At 42.0% G+C, this 18,046-nt stretch overlaps 1 protein-coding gene across 1 annotated transcript in view; it reads left to right on the forward strand.

Moving 5' to 3' along the window:
* The window catches only part of LOC113446750 (gamma-aminobutyric acid receptor subunit beta-4), a 53,039-nt gene that overhangs the window by 7,631 nt on the left and 27,362 nt on the right, over positions 1–18,046 (forward strand). Inside the window, exons 3-4 of the mRNA XM_026716533.2 lie at positions 9,452–9,519; positions 17,632–17,852. Coding sequence (XP_026572318.2) covers positions 9,452–9,519; positions 17,632–17,852 — 289 coding nt within the window. The remainder of the gene's footprint in view (positions 1–9,451; positions 9,520–17,631; positions 17,853–18,046) is intronic.

The following is an 18,046-nucleotide window of genomic DNA, read 5'->3' on the forward strand; positions in this document are numbered from 1 at the left end:
GTTATTGCATGTTTGGTTATTTAGAGAAAGTATATGATAAAAATAGGGCTGAACTGTTTTGGGTTCGATGGATTAAGAACTAGGAAAAAAACCCAGGAACTTTGATGTTATATATGCTGACAGCAGCAACAATACTTTATGCAAAAGTAATACAAAAATGGAAGGATGCTTTGATTTCCACAATGGATGAATGGCTGCAAAAGTTGATAGAGTTAGCAGAGATGGCTGAACTGACTGCTCTGATTAAAGGAAGCAATACTTAGAAACTTTGTGCCTGAGGTGGAAAAAATGAAAATTGATTTTGGGTTTTCTGATTAAATAGGTTTGGTTTTGGGTTTTGTTGTTTAGATAGGTTGCTACTACTACAATGACTAATTTATATTATGAAGCAAAAGCAAAAAGTTGAGATTGTATGTTATTACCTTATTCTAGTGTGCCAAAAAGAGTCGGAAGTCAATGCCTTTCTCTTCCTTTTTCCTTTTACCCTACACTTCCACTCCTCTATTTTCTGATTATTTATTTTTGTTTGTATTTCTATGTTTTATATTTTGATAAAATAATAAGAAATGAAAAGCAAAAGCAAAAGTAAGGGTGAATTATAGAACATTTTGTATGAATATGAAGTTAAAGTTAGGTTACTGAATGTGCTATAAACAATCCATGGTGGAAATAAGTGAGAATAAATATAAGGGCTGAAAAGTAATGCCTCCATCATTATAATTTACCACCAGATGCTAGTGACAGCTTCTCGGAAACTTGTGTGTGTGTGTGTTAGCATTTGTTCTTTCACTTCAGTTGGTGGGAAATTGCTGTGGGGAAAGATTGTGTTGCTGTTATTTGTGAAATGAAAGCCTGGAGTGAGTACTCATCAGTGTACCTGTCATTTTTGGCTGTTGAAGGAGTCTCTTCAATTAAGATTCACAGCTGAATGCTGCTTGCTTATAGTGATGACGATGTGGATGTGGGCACTGTATGTTGCTTGGCTAAAAGAATAAAAATTAAGAATTAAAGATAGTGGAGGAGCCAATTTTATGGTCAGAAATGAAGTGCTGTAGATGACCTGCTGCAGCAACCTCTGAGTTCCACGTGAGAAAGTCAGGTGAATCAATTAGGAACAACCAACAGGTTATCAAAGGGAAATTTCTGTCAACATAATGTTTCACAGGAACGTGTAGGTCACATTATGGATCTTCTTCAATATCAGAAGGTTTGTTCCAGATTGGTTCCTTGAATGCTTTGGCAGGGATGAGAGCTTCAAGACTAAATTTGTCAGCAATTATTGTTGATACAGTAAGAATGAATGTTAGGAACTGCTTCATAGCCTTGAGACAGCCAACAAAAGATAAGCTCATCATTATTACCGAGAAATGAAGCATCCAAAACACTTATGGAAAAAAGCATTCAAACCCCAGCTTTGATTACACTTTTTGAGGGCATACAGATGTGGTTATTTGCTTGGATTTCTTGAATCTGGAGCTGTTATCAACTCAGAATGGTACAGTGCAACACTCAAAATGTTGCAGCAATGATTAAGCAGAGTTTAATTTTATTGCTATATGTCCTGACATCCTATGAGCCATCCAAGAGGCAATTGTGAAGTTGGATCTATCTTCCCCATCTGACATAAAGGCCAGACGTTCCCATGAAAAGAAGGAATAGCTTCAAGGGCATCTATTTGACTCAGAGGAAGAGATGGAAAGGACTCCCAGGGCCCGGTGGAGTGCTTTAGTGATGCCTTTAAGAAACTTGTCCATCCCCTGCACTGTGAATGGCTGTAATTGTGTGGACAAGTAAATAGAAGCAACAAAAGAGTTCATTTTAAGAATTATTTTCTGTTTCATTTATTATTATATACTTATTTAAATCAAAGTTATGGAGACGGAGGTATTACCTCTCCTTCAACCCTCGTAGAAAGCTTTGGGAATGATTCAATACTAGACTAAGTAAAGGGCATCAAGGACATTTGTTGTCCTGTAGATTGCTTAGCATGTTTGTGGATCAGTGTATAAAAAGTGCTTGTGGTCATTAGAAGTTCATTGGAAATGTGGATTTATGAGCATTTTTCTATGCAGAAAATCTTGCTGGCTGACAACCCAAATAATTTGTAGGGAATATTACATATTGAGTGATGCAACAAGAAGTATTAATTGGAAATTTTTGCATAAAAGACCAGATAGTTGTGTTTGATAGAGGAAAAAATAAGTGAATTATTACAAGTTATATATCAGCTGAGAGCTGAATCCAGTTGTGAATTGTTGCACCTTGGCATATTATTTATTACAGCTGAAAACACAGAGGGGTACTTTTAAGGTGTGCCAATGCTAGTAGGACTGCAGACTGTTGAGGGTATTTGGAAGGAGCATAGTAGAACAAGAAGAGAAAAGGTCAAGAGAGAATCAGTTATGAATGAACTGTGTCTTGAAGACAAAAATGAGCGACTAATGAAAAGAAGTACTGGAAGTTTAATCATATGGGGAGAATGAATGGGAATGGAGTGGCCAAACAAGTACATGAAAAAAGGTGAATGGGAGGAAAGAAAGGGAAAAGGCCTTGAACAGGTTAAAGAATATAAATCAGTGTTTGTAGCAGAAGATGGATGCATAAAGCAAGCAAGGATGTAAAGAAACGCATTGTGAATGGTACTTGAACAAAATAGCTTGCTTTAATAAAGTTTGCTTTATTTATTTGATTTATTGCCACCACCATCCCAAAGAAATACATAAATCACATCCATGGTAACAAATTTAAAATTCATAAGACCAAAATAGACCATTGTGTGATGTATATGTATATGCATGTGCATATTACAATTTTATATAGGAAGTCCTATTACAGAAGTTGGAGAGAGAGAGAGAGAGAGAGAGAGAGAGAGAGAGATTCCACAATATGGTGTAAATCAGGGAGCCCTTCTGCTCAAGTGTTAGCCTTCCATGGTTAACTAGTATTATATTTCAAAAACCAGCTGGAAATAAAACCTGCTAATTTGCTTCCCTCTGCACGTTTCCACTAGCCATATACCCTCTTGATACAGCTTCACTCTCTTGGCTTTCCATCTCTTCCAATCACCCCGCTCCACCATCTGTTCCTCACCCTCTCCTGCATGTTTCAGTGCTGTACGGCAGTGGTCCCCAACCTTTTTTGTGCCACGGCCCGGTACCGGCATCACAAAATGATCCGCGGCCCGGTACCGGCATCAGCACGCATGACAAGGCAAGGCGAGCCGAGCGACTGGCCAGCCAGTTGTCCCCCGCTTCTCCCTGCCACCTTCAACTCCTCCTTTGTACCTTTGTCGATGGGCTTCGCTTCGGGACGGCTTCAGGACGGTCGCTCGGCTCGCCTTGCCTTGGGTGCTGAAAGAATCCTCGCGCCTTAGTTTCATTCAAAGCCCCCCCCTTCGATGAAACTAAGGCGCGAGGATTCCTTCAGGACCCAAACGCCGCTTTCCAACCGGAAAAGCTCACCCGGAAGCACTTTCTCGTCAAACAAGATGGCGGCGCCCAGCAAACCGGCGGCCCGGTAGGAAATGTTCCACGGACCGGTACCGGTCCCCGGCCCGGTGGTTGGGGACCCCTGCTGTACGGCACAGCTCAGGGGTCCTCCTTGCTCATTTTCATCCAGGTCCTCCTCTAATATTCTGCATTCTATCATGGGTTTCTTCTCACGTCCAAGCTATACCAACCAATCCTTGCCACCATCTTTTCTCATCCTGTTGATTTCTCCCCTCAGCAACCTTTTATGTTCTTTCTACTCTGCTATCACCTCACATGGAGCCATATGGAACGTTTGGGGGCAGGAGTGGGTGACAGCAATCGTTAGATCTGTGGATGGTAGGGATACTCTTTGAGCTGTCTGCTACAGACTTCATTTATCTGCCCAGACTTTCTGCTGCTGCTAAGGTGCATTTGAAACCACTGATCAGTGACTGTAGGAATGCAATGTTTTTCAAGTAGATCTTTAATTAAAATAACAGATGCTCTCTCAGCTATTAAGTCAGTGGATGACACAGGGCAGTTGCAAAATCAGCCGCTTTTGCTGGCCAAGCAAATTTCCAGCCAGGTGTGATAATATGCAAGGGGAGAATGAAGACAGCTGTTCATTTGTGATTATCTTGAAGAAAACATCCTGTTCTCTAGAGATGGATCCCTATTTTCAGGTGTGAAATATGAAGAAAGTATATAGGGTCCCCACCACGACCAAAAGACTTATATAGACTGTCAATTCCTTTGCTGAGCATCCAGGATCAAAGCCAGAGGCAGTTTACATATAAAACCTGATCTTTCTGTTTCTGTCTGACTAATTTTAGACAAAAAAAATCCATGGAGTGTTCTCGGAACAGAGAGCCACAACTTTTCCTAATCTGAGCCATGCATTTGGCTTCTCAGTTGTATGCAGGGAGTCTCTCTGCCAAAAGGAAATAAGCCCAGATTGAAAACTCCATATGTCTGCATGGGCTTCTACCCATGTCTCAACACTCACAGGATTTCCTGTCTGGCCACTCATAGAGGGTCAGATTAGGTAATCATATCTCTTCAGCCCTTATTCTTAACACTGATACACCACAGGGTTGCGCGTTGAGTCCCTTATTCTATACTCTTTATGTGCATGACCGCATTCCCACTCACACTAGTAATACTATTACTAAATTTGCAGATGATACAACAGTGGTGGGACTCATCTCCTGGGGGGATGAGTCTGCCTATTGAGATGAGGTAGACCAGTTGCTTTCATGGTGTGGAGACAATAACTTGGTCCTCAACACCAATAAGACCAAGGAGCTGATAGTGGACTATAGAAGGAACAGATCAGACATCCAGCCCTAGTTATCAATGGAGGCCGAGTGGAGCAAGTGGCCAGTTTTAAGTTTCTGGGTGTTACCATAAAAGAGGACCTGACCTGGGGTGCTCACATAGCAGCCCTGGTCAAAAGGGCCCAGCAGAGATTATACTACCTGAGACTTCTCAGAAAACAACAACTGAATGAAAAACTACTGGTGACCTTCTACCGCTGCACCATAGAGAATATCTTAACTTACTGCACTTTTGTATGGTTTGCCAATTGCACAGTGGCAGATAGGACAGTGCTCCAGAGGGTTGTCATTGCCCAGAAGATCATTGGTTGCCCTCTCCCCTCTTTGGAAGAGCTTTATAGCTCCCTCTGCCTTAAGAAAGTTCAAAACATTCTCAAAGATCCATCTCATCCTGGGCACCTTTTTTTTTTAAACTATTACCATCTAGCAGATGGTACAGAATAATAAAAACAAGGACAAATAGGCTGAAAAATAGCTTCTATCCCAGGGCAGTAACTCTATTGAATTCTACTGTATGGTACAGTGTTGGTGTGGTGTTGGGGTTTTCAATTCAATGTGTGGAGTGTGAAGGATGTGTGTTTGTGTTTATTTTCATGGTCATGATGTGCACTGAAGATGGTGTTTGATTTCATTGTATGACAATAAAGTAAAGTAAGTAAACTCTGCAAACATTTCTATGTTCCTTGCTTCTAGCCCATCCTACGAGGTAGGCAAGATAAAGCAACAGGGCTGTTAAGTGTTTTGAAATGTGCTATATTGCAGTTATCTTCTTGTAACGTTCTTGAAAGCCTGCTAAAACTTCAATACAAAAGGTGGAATTGTTTTGAGTTTCTTTCAAGACTTACATGGATTTGTGATAGTCTGGACATAATCCTGACCCTTTTCTGAATCAAATTTTCATTCCATCACACATATTAACCAAAGTTCTCTGTTCAAATTATAAAGTTATTAAAATTTGTGAAATAATAAAACAATGTACAAAAAGCAATGAATAACACTGTGAATATATATACTGTATGCAGGCCATCCAAGAGCAGAACAGGACTTTCAAAGAAAACTGATTTCCCACCTGAAAACCGTCACGGATCCATTGTTAGATCCCATGCAGTTTGCATACTGAGCAAATAGATTCACAGATGATGCTGTAATATGGCTCTGTACTACATCCTACAACATCTTGAATCTCCAAATACCTACGCAAGGGTCCTCTTTGTAGACATCAGTTCAGCATTCAATACCATTATTCCAGACATTCTTCTAACTAAACTAAACCAGCTAGCAGTACCTGAACACACTTGTAAGCTTCCTAACAGACAGGAAGCAACAGGTGAAGCTAGACAGAATCACATCTGATACCTTTAGCACAGGGCCCCTCCAAGGCTGTGTGCTTTCTCCACTTCTCTTCTCCCTATATACCAATGACTGCATCTCAAACAATCCATCTGTTAAAATACTGAAGTTTGCAGATGACACAACTGTGATTGGTCTCATTTGAGACAACGACAAATCCACATACAGATGGAAGGTTGTATAACTTGGCTCATGGTGTAACCGGAACGATCTGAAACTGTACACACTCAAAACTGTAGAAATGGTAGTAGACTTTAGGAGAAACCCTCCCATACTAACACCTCTTACAATAATACTAGACAACACAGTATCAACAGTAAAGACCTTCAAATTTCTAGGTTTTATCATATCACAAGACCTAAATGGACACCTAACATCAAAAATGTCATCAAAAAAGCAGAACAAAGAATGTTCTTTCTGTGCCAACTCAGAAAGCTCAAACTGCCCAAGGAGCTGCTGATCCAGTTCTACAGAGGAATGATGGAGTCTGTCATCTGCACCTCTATAACTGTCTGGTTTGGTTCTGCAACCCAATAGCACAGATACAGACTTCAGAGAGTTATTAGGACTGCAGAAAAAACAATTACCAACCTGCCTTCAATTGAGGACCTGTATTCTGCACAAGTCAAAAAGATGAATGTATCTTTTCTTTTATGTACACTGAGAGCATTTCCACCAAGACAAATTCCTTGTGTGTCCAATCACACTTGGCCAATAAAGAATTCTATTCTATTTGAAAGTAAAATTAATGCGTTAGAAAGAGGCATATCTTCCAGGCACTGACAAGATACAAACAGCAAATGGGCTTCCCTGCCCCCCATTCCTAAGAAGGGATTCTCTCCTCACCTGCAGGAGAGTCTCCAACAGGAATGAAAGAACCCGAGCAGATACCTAAAGAAAAAACTTCTGGTCCCAAGCTGTTCAGGGCCTGAAGAACTAGCTTCGGGTGGGAATTAGACCAAGGAAGGAATGGGCACCCAGAGCCGTTAGAAGAACCCTAAAGTGATACAGTTCCAATGGACAGCAGCCTCCAGCTCTATTTCAAACTAGCTGAAGGTGAAGTGTCCTCAGAGGGAGCCACACCCTGCAGCTTTCCAGCTGAGAGTTTATCTGGTGCTGGGCCATCTCTGCCAAGAAAGAGTGGCAGCTCTAGGGAGACGATGATAAAAGTTTTCCTCAACATCAAGACCACCTGAGACAAGCATGGCAAGAGGAGCACAATTCTTCCTGGAAAAGACTGAACACTATCCAGATGAATATTTGGGCATTCCACCAACTATTTCTGTCTTGTCTGACTTTGTTTCAATGTTCCCAGTCTCACCCAGTTATTCTCAGGCACCAGCTCAAGACATAAATGCTCATAACTCCCTTTTTATGATCCTGTAATCCCTTAATTCGGGGTAGAGTTGAGCTGGCTGGATGGAGAAGAAAAGCAGAATACACTATAAGATCTCCCATAGCCTGTTGAACCTCAGCCTGAAAAATGTCATGCCATTGAGAGAGAACTATTAATTCCTCAGCATCATCTTCCGGAAACAACCAGTAACACAAGAGGAAAATTAAACAATGGCGTTAGCCTTCCCTAACTCCAATGGACTGGAGGAACTCCACAATTAAAGTCATTGAAGGCACTAAGTGTTAACAGAATAAAAGAGTAGCAGATTGGAAAGGACATTGGAGGTCTTCTAGTCCAACCCCCTGCCCAGGCAAGAAATCTGGCCTATTATCATTTCAGATAAACAGCTGCCCAATCTCTTCCTAAAAGCCTCCAGTGTCAGATCACTCCCCACTTCTGAAATGGTTCCAAAAGAATAAGCAAGGATTCCTGTGGAATCAACAAAGCCATGTATTCTGGGAGCTCCTTTTCTTTAGTCCCTCCTTGGGATTCTGATTCCTCAGCTGCTGTAGTTCTTTAAATTCTTTCTCATCTTGAATAAAGAGGGGCACTGTGCTGTCCAGACAGTATATAGTTGATTGGGAATTGGGAGTTGTTCCCTTAAGGGAATGCCTCATGGGGAATGTTGTTAATGCCTCATGTGAAATGTAGTTCATGTCATGTGGTCACGTCTGTAATCCTGATTGGTCACTGAATTGACCCTTGGTTGGGTTGGGGGAGTTTCCTTTATTCTTGCTTGGACCCCAGCATCGTGCTGGTGTCCTTCCCTTTGCTCCATCATTATGGGATGAAGATATCTTTTCACACTATGAAGACGACTATGCAAAGTTTGGACATTAGATGAATCTCAACGTAACTGTGAGTTATAACTTTGAGGATGCCTGGTGTGATCCAATAAAGAAACTTTGTACAGAAGCCTTTGTACAGTTTATCCAACTGTCTTTATATTCAGCCAGCAATTTAAAGACAAAACAGGCACCTTTGATCAAGGTTCATCGTTCGTCATCTTTCTGGTGTTCATAGGGTTTTGCCTTAATTTTCTTTCACCAGGCCTTTCAGATATCCCCAACTGCAGAGTGAGGTACTGAAGGGATAGAGCTCCTGAGAAGGCTGGAGGTCCCGCTAAGCAGTTGTTTGTGTAGAGGGGGACATTCACAGCAGTTCAGCAACTCATCTTTCAGTGTCCTTTTAAATGAAAGATCACGTGCTCTTTATTTTTTTCATGCATGAACTCTGATTACAGGAGACCAATTAATGGGGCAAAGGGCAGCATCCTTTTTTCTCCTGTGATTTAGAAAGAAAATCAATTTTATGTTCTTCAGAGCAACCTTTGATAGAACCTTTTATTCTGGGCTTTTATATTTTTAATAGAATGTATGCATATGTGTCTTGGGGATGCTTGGGAAAACCAGTCAAAAACTAAACAATTAGCCTCACTATTGCTTGTAATCATGGCTTGTCTTATACCTGGTGGGTTGAACTGATGTTTAGCCAACCGTTGGTTCTCATAAAAGAAGCTTCCTTCTTCTGCATTCTGACATGAGGTTGACCAAGGCTTCAGTGGCATTTAGCAGAGGTTAGACACAAACACTTTCTTGTCACTTTCAAAACTTGCCCATAGCAAGCATTCACGTAGCTCAGGGCTGAACTGCTGGATTCTTGATGCTAGGACTAAGCTTAGGCTGGCAATGCTGCTGTTGACTGGCCTGGTGATGAAATATCTGCAATAAAGCAATCAAACTCAAAGAGAATCAAGAACTGAGCTACCCAATTCACTTTATCCATTTTATAAGAGCTTGAAGTTTTATTCTATATACAAAAAACAGGTACCATTGTCCATGACAGACCTAAATTGGTTTAATTTGCTTGGGAACTAATCCTACCTCCTTGTGCTTCAGGTAACCCCGTTACTGTCGGAATGAGCATCCATATTTCGAGCATTGATCAGATTTCTGAAGTGAATATGGTGAGTATAAATGACAATAACAAAATCATTATTTTGTGGAATTCCATCTCATGCAACCAATTGAGCAAACCCAATTTGAATTGAAGAGAGAGTCATTAATGTTATTACTGGCTTCACTTGCAAACAGTGTTTGGCCAGAAGTGAGGTATACCAGAGCATGGGGAATGCACAAGTATGCATTCAAACATGGGTATAGTGTATGGATTTCCAAAGAATAGAAATAGAAATAGAAATAGAATGGAGTAGAGTAGAGTAGAGTAGAGTAGAGTAGAGTAGAGTAGAGTAGAGTAGAATAGAATGGCAGAGTTGAAAGGGACCTTGGAGGTCTTCTAGTCCAACCCTGCTCAAGCAGGAAACCCTATACCATTTCAGACAGATGTTCTTTAAAACTTACAGTGTTGGAGGATTTACAACTTTTGGAGGCAAGTTATTCTACTGATCAATTGTTCTAACTGTCAGGAAATTCCTCCTTAGTTCCAGGTTGCTTCTCTCCTTGATCAGTTTCCACCTGTTGCTTCTTGTCCTGCCCTCGGGTGCTTTGGAGAACAGCTTGACTCCCCCTTCTTTGGGGCAACCCCTGAGATATTGGAACACTGCTATCATGTGATATTATATACAGAAAATATACTATTTAATGCCATGGTTATGCCCTGATAATTATTTTCAGCAAATTCTATTTTATTCTGATGGCAAATATCATACAGAAAAATACTTTTGAAATTTGACAGAAAAATCTATCTTCGGTTAATAAATGATCTTCTATTGTATTGACAGCCAATGAAGTACTACCTTCACCCTACTGTTTTTTGCTCTTGTGAAATTCAGTGCACCGAATTCAGTGTGGAGACTTGTTAGAATCTACTATCCTCTGGGTGGGGCTAGAATAGATGCGAAAACTCCATCCCATAAACTTGTTGAAAAGCTTTGCATGCTTTGCTAAATGAAGCTCCTCTCTGCAGAGGGATCCATAACCAGAGGACTTGGTCCAACAAAGAGGCAGTCAGAAGTCCTATTCATTCTGCATTGAGATTTTCTGAAAAGTCTTAGATATCTATGGGACTAGAAGTAATAATTTTTATATACTGATATGAGAATGTGTTGATCATCTTTTCTTGACTTGGATGTCTTTTCAAAGCTAGATAAAACTCCGTATGTTTTTTCTGAGCTTCCTAGTTTATAGTAGAAGGGAATAAGGACTAGTCCTTCTTTTACAGACTGTCCCTAGATTTCAGTCACAGGAAGATGTGGAAGTCCAACTTCTGACACGGCCCTAACATAGCAGTCATTATAATATATTTAGAGACTGAGTCTGAAAATTACGCAGATTCAAAATGTTGAATCCCTTCCCCTTTCATCTGAATTTGTACCTAATTCCATCATAGGTGGGATGTTAGTTTTTAACAAAGATCAGCTTTTAAACCTTAATCTTACCTGATTTGTGAAAAATATTTACAAGTTCAGATCCAGCTAATAAGGCAGAAATGATTGGTTAATGGAAGAGTTTCTTTTTAATGATGTTAGATGCTAATGTGATTGACTTGTCTTTTATGGAGTACTACAGTAGACACTGAAAAACCACAAACTCCAAAAGGGAAATTCTGCAACTTCTTATTGATTGCAAAATGATTCATTCCATGACCAGATCTACTGAGAGCAAGCACAAATTCATTCTGGCCACTGAGGATGCAATGATAGGAGAAGAGCTGTGCTTTATTTTGAATGGAACAGTTCCTTCACTGGGGCAAAACAGGTTAAAATATTTCATTTGAATGGGAGAGCCTTGCTTCTGTGTTGTCTTTTTAAAAGTAAAGGACACCTTTTTAAAGATGAAGGCACTTTCACAAAATAATGAGGTGTTCAGTTGAGAGGGATGCTGGTCTAAAGTTGTTCCATAACTAGTTCTTGTTTCTCATGAAAGGTATGGTTGATCTAGATCTTCCTGAAGTGAGAAAAAGAAAGAAACCTGAAATGGAGTTTTGGATAATGGGAAGAATAACGAAGTTGGAAGGGACCTTGGAGGTCTTCTAGTCCAACCCTCTGCTTGAACAGGAAACCCTACACCATTCTGGACAAATGGCTGTTCATACTCTTCTTAAAAACCTCCATTCCATTGATTAATTGTTCTCACTCTCAGGAAATTTCTCCTTTGTTCTAGGCTGGATCTCTCCTTGACGAGTTTCCATCCATTGCTTCTTGTCCTGCCCCCAAGTGCTTTGAAGAATAGGTCCTCCCTCTCTTCTTTGTGGCAGTGCTTCAAATATTGGAAACGGCTATCATGTCACCCCCTAGTCCTTCTCCTCATTAGCCTAGACATATATAGTTCCTGCAATTGTTCCTTGTATGGTTTAGCTTCCATGAATGTAGCTCTTCTCTGCACTCTTTCTAGAGTCCCAACTTCTTTTTGTACTGCTGTGATTAAAACTGGATGCAGCCTTCCAAGCCTGGTCTAACCAAAGCAGATAAAGTGGTACTAACATTCCATGTAATCTTTGTATTATCCCTCTGTTGATGCAGCCTAGGACTATGTAGGCTTTTTGGACACAAATGTGTGTTGTGATGCAAACACTCTCTTGACTTAGCTGTGTGTGATGTCTTGATGAAAATACAAAAGGATGGAGTTGTGATGTCACAATACAGCCGCCTCAGTGGAAATGTTGCGATATTAGCCTAAAATGAGCATATGCTAATTCTTGAAATCCTACTTCCAGATTTAGCAGGAAGCTAAATCACATATGCAGCTCTAGTCTTTGCAGGGGGATCTTTCCATGTGGAAAGACCCTAGGGAAGGTTCAGCAGAGCTTGTCTACTGTTCTCAGCATTCTGGGCTTGGCTTTAGCCTTAGACACCAGGTAGCCTCAAACTGTACCCTAAAAAGGAAGGCAGACAGTCATTGTAAGGCCAGGTTGGTAAAACACCTTACTGCCTAGATGGCCAGCAGGATGCCCCTCCCCCAATAAAAGAGAGGGCCACAAACCTTCCTATCTAGACAGATGAGGTCCTAAGAAGGTGGTTCAAGGAAAGGAGCTCATAAGAATCTCTTCTTTAAGAATATCTTTGCTTCTCTTCTATAATCTTTCCCACTGATGGTCTCTGTCATTTCCTATGGCGACAAAATCAATAGTCTAAATATACCTTGAGAAAGTGACTTCCTTGGATATGCTACATATCATGGGTGTCCAACTTTTGGCTAGCTAGAGCGAAGAGGAATTGTCTTGGTCTGCGTGTAAAATATACAATATACTTAATATATATTAACCCCATACAATCCCAGTACGCAGTAAAAAGCGATGTCAAATTGCTGCAGGATGTGGCTGCTGCTGAGTGATGGATGGGGGGCCACCAGGTGCAGCAGAGGCTTAATCTTGTACCGTGAGGCTGGGAGTTTTTGCAGCCTCCCTCACAGGGTGCCAGTTGGGCTGAGTTGCTATGGTGACAGGCTAGCTTGGATCGCTGCGTGTTTCTGATCATAGGATTAATTAATCTCACAGTGTTGCTTCAGCAGAGAAGTTCCCTTGAAGCAGAGGGTTAAAAAAGAAGCAAATTCAAATTAATTTTGCCAAAGAGTTTATTCAATCACATGGCTGAATTCCTGGCCCATAATATTTCTATACAGTAGTCCTACAGCCTTTTTACAATGGTTTATTTAGTGACCAGTCAAAGTTACAGCAGCACCGGGAAAAGTGACATGACCATTTTTCATACTTACGACCGTTACATGATAAAAATTTGGTCACATGATAAAAATTTGAACACATAGCAACTGATTCATACTTATGATGGTCAGAGTGTCCCGGGGAGTCACGTGATCACCTTTTGTGATCTTTTGACAATCAAAGTCAATGGGGAAGCAGATTCTCTTACAACCATTTTATTAACTCAACAACTGCAGTGATTCACTTAACAACTGTGGCAAGGAAGGTCATAACATGGAGCAAAATTCACTTAACCACTATCTCATTTAGCAACGGAAACTTTGGGCTCAATTGTGGTCGTATTGTGCTAGATTCCTCTCCTGCGTTTCATTCAGGAACAAAAGGCCAGGGAGCCGGCATGCCTTCCTCCAGTTTCCCCATAGCCTCCACTGCCGCTCGGTGAGAGTGATTGGCATCAAGGTACCCTGTGAGTTTTAGGGGCCAGAACTCTTTACCCCCTTGCCCACCGCATCACACCGGTTACCTGTCTCTCAGAATGAGCTGGGTAGGGAGGGAGGCCTCGCACCCCGCTTCTCTCATGCAGGCTTGAAGGTCCAGCCTGCATCAAATCCCAAGGCTGCAACCCAGGTCCTAGAAGAGGAGGGGCTGTCCCGGGAGCCTCAGTCCTGCACAATTCAGTTGAGTCCCCCCTTCCCCTCTCCAATCAAGAAGCTGGAAACTCATTTCTGAGACAGCACGCCTAGGCAGCAAACTGGGTGGCCATGTACGCTCTTTGGGTCTCGTGGTGTTTTTGACATACCTGGGCTGCAAAACTCCTGGTGCTCATTATACATGGCACAGAGGCCGGCTACTCAAGGTGCTGTCTGTGCCCTACAGTACTTACCTAGGATGCTCTTTGGAAGCAGCCTGTTCCTTGGCATGAATGAGAGGATAGGGTAGCAGTCGACCATGACGTGTCCATTGGGTTGGTTAGGAGCCCCTGTTTATTTTTAAAGTTAGATTGATTTCCCACCTCTTCTCCAAGGGCAACTGATACAGTTGTATTCTTGTATCCCCTAGAGCCCCTCTGTGAGGTGGGACAGGAAGGAGGACCTGTCCAAAGTCTCCCAGGGAGGTTCAATGGCCATGGGGAACTTGAATCTGGCTCTCCTTAGGGCTAGTCCAACACCCTCCCACTCTGCCACCCTTAGCAACGTGAAGGTCCTATTGAGACTTAGGAGCAGGGAATGGTTAAATCTCCTTACTGTCCCCCCTTAAGTATTCTTCTTACCTGCATGCACGTTTGGAAGTGCTGCCTCTGTAATAGCTTTCCCTGGGACGTTTGTTGTGCTGCAGAGCCTGTCTGGAAGTCAGAGAGGCCCTGGGTAAAATACAACTCAGGGGGTGGGGTGCGCATGTGTGTGCATGTGCACTTAGGAACTGTTCTGCTGTTGGGGCAGTCAGTTCAGCATGTTGGTCTCACTCCGATAAGACACTCCAAATGCATTTGTGATTTCCTTCTTTCTCTTCTTTTGTTCTTGCCTGCCAAGTGTGAGGAAGGGGAGGCCTGGTGAGGGGAGGGAGCACTTAGGATCGCAAGGCAATAAAGCGTTGCTATGCAACAGGATAAAGGGATGCAGCCCCTTCTTGTTGGGGGGCCCCAGGACAGGCCTAGGCACCTTCATCTTGGAGCACTGCTTCCTTCCACGCAGAAGGCTTGGCCGTCACCTGGAGCCTGCAGATGGGTTGGGTCTCCTCAGCCAGTGCCAGGCAGGCATTCTCCTGGACCATTCTCCAGTTCTTTCCAGCAGCATTCACAGCTCTGCATTCCCATCTCTATAACTTCTTTCTTACCATTGTTCCCACAGAATCATTTTTTTCCATATCTCTGATTGGCAGAATTCCATAAATAATTAAGTTTTAATACTGCTGTATTTTGGAAATTATTCTCTTTACTATGTTCTAAGCAGGTCTTAAAGCAAAAGCTTTGCAAACTCAAAACAGCAGTGAAATGGTTAAACACAGAGGCCATCAGTCTCCTCTTCCTCCTCCTCCTCCTCCTCCTCCTCCTCCGACTGAAATGCAGAATGAAGACCATATTTCTATCAAGGAAGGGAATTGAGCCTTTGGGCAGACCAGAATCTGGGCACCCCACCTCACGGACTGAAGTGTGATCAGTGCAAAGGGAAGGCAGACACTGAGGGGGAGGCACAGTGAAACAGAATGGCTGTATTCGCACAAGTTGCTTAATCAGGGCAATAAATAATCCCACAGCTGCTTTGCTACAGACAATAGGTCACACTTACTGTTTTTTTAAAAATGGCAGGTTTGCCTGCTTATGTTCCACTAAGTTGGGGTCATCTCTTGGCAACCACATAGATTTCTTCTAGTATGATCAGTCCCCAGTCTGGTCCTTCAGTTCTTCAAACATGCACCCATTGGCACTATAATCCATCCACCTGTTGCTGGCTGTCTTGATTATTTCTGCTTTTTCCAGAAACATGGACTTCTCAAAGGAGCAGACCTTTGCATAGGCCCAAAATATGTTGGTTTTGTATGGAAAAAATAACCAAGCAGTGCATTTGTGAGCAAATGAACAAAACAATTAGAAGCCAGCATGGGTTTTTCAAAAACAGGTCATGGCAGACAAATCTTAGTGCCTTATTTGACAAAGTGATTAGATTAGCGGATCAGGGAAATGCTGTAGACATGGTTTACCTAGATTTCAATATGGCTCTGGAAAAAATAGCCTACTTCTTGGCAAAATAGAAGACTGTGGGAAAGGCAGCATCACTGCTGGATGGATTTGTAACTGACTGACCAGCCGCACTCAGTGGTAGTCTTCTATGGAACTACTTTTACCTAGAGAAAAGCATGCAGTGGACCACCTCAAAGTTCTGTCTTGGCCCCACTATTCAATTTCTTCATGAATGATATAAATGGAGCAGTGGTGGGATTCAATTTTTTTTACTACCGGTTCTGTGGGTGTGGCTTGGTGGGCGTGGCAGGAGAAGGATACTGTAAAATCTCCAATCAGAGGTGGTATTTGCCGGTTCTCCGAACTACTCAAAATTTCCGCTACCGGTTCTTCAGAACTGGTCAGAACCTCATCAAATTTGCAGATGACACCAAGCTAACACTTTAGAACAGGGATGTCAAACTCACGTTGTCACGGTGGTGTCACATGACATATCAGGACTTTTTTCCCCTTTGCTAAAGCAGGCATGGCCAGCCTGAGATGCATCCGGCCTGCAGGCTGGGAATTTACAGTCCTGCTTTAGAAGAGTATCTAATACTTTGGAAGATAGACTCAAGATTCAGAAAGGCCTTGACTATTGGAACATTAGGCCCTATCCAACAAAATGTAATTCTGTGGTGAGAAAAGTAAGGTCTTATACAGAGACAAGAAAAAACCAAATGCACAGGTAGAGAATAGGTGATACCTGACTCAAAAGTAGCAACTGTGAAGGGGTTCTAGGTGTCCTAGTAGAGGTTTGCCTGCTTATTTTCCATGAAGATCCACTTAAATATCAGTCATCAGTGTGCTATAGCCACCAAAAAAGCCAATGTAGTCCTAGGTTGCATCAATAGAGGGATAGTTTCACAATCTTGTGAAGTGACAGTACCACTTTATACTGCAACGGTGAAATCACATTTGGAATACTGCATTCCGTTCTGGTCCCCAAGATACAAAAACAACGATGAGGCCCTAGAAAGAGTACAGAGAAGACCAACAAAGATGGTCAGGGAGGCTAAACCATATGATAAACAAGTGAGAGAACCAGGTACGTCTAGTCTAATGAAGAGAAGGACTAGGGATGATACAATAGCAGTCTTCTACTGGTTCAAAGGCTGTCGAGAGAAGAAAGGGTCAACCTATTCTTCAAAGCACCTGAGGGCAGGACAAGAAGTAACGGGTGGCAGATCATCAGAGACAACCAACCTAGAATTAAGAAGAATTTTCATGATAGTAAAGAATCAGTGGGATAGTTTATCTCTAGAAGTTGTGGGTACTCCATCCCTTGAAAACTAAGGTTTTCAAGAAGAGACCAGGCAACCATTATCCAAAATGGTTTAGAGTCTCATGCTTAAGCAAGGGGTTGGACTAGAATACCTCCATGTACCCTATTATTCTATGTTCCATGTCTTTCTCAGAGAATCCAGTTACTGTACGATACCCTGGTATTCTCTGTGCTGCTGCCTAGAAAAGACAGAATAGAATAAGAGTGTTGGAAGGGACCTTGTAGATCATCTAGTCCAACTCCCATGCTCAAGCAGGAGATTCTGTACCATTTCTGATAGATGACTGTCAGTCTCTTCTTCAAAGCCTCCAGTGATGAAGCACCCACAACTTCTGACAGGCTCACTCTCAGAAAATGTCTCTTATTTCTAGGTTCATCTCTCCTTGATCAGTTTCCATCCAGGTCTGATGGCCATTCTTCTGACATTTAGCCCATGGCTTCTCCACTTGTGTTCACAGGACTATACCATCACCATGTACTTCCAGCAAAGTTGGCAAGATAAACGTCTAGCATATAGTGATCTAGCTCTAAATCTCACCCTGGATAATCGGGTGGCTGACCAGCTGTGGCTCCCTGATACATATTTCCTAAATGACAAGAAGTCCTTCCTGCATGGGGTAACAGTCAAGAACCGGATGATCCGGCTTCACCCAGATGGGACTGTTCTTTATGGCTTGAGGTGAGTCCAAAACAGAGCATTCTGTCTGAATTCTACCCTTTGTTGTAGTGAAATGAGGAGAAAGCTGGCTTTTCTGTGATGTGTTTGTATTGTGATTGTATGTAACAATATGAATATATTTTCCCAGTAATTTAGAAAAATGATCTGGGTTTGAATTATTTGTATGGTTTCCAAGGTTACCTCCAGTACCATTT

The sequence above is a fragment of the Pseudonaja textilis genome, chromosome 12 (genome assembly GCF_049901715.1).
Source record: "Pseudonaja textilis isolate UNSWEBS1 chromosome 12, rPseTex1.2, whole genome shotgun sequence".
NCBI lineage: Eukaryota > Metazoa > Chordata > Lepidosauria > Squamata > Elapidae > Pseudonaja > Pseudonaja textilis.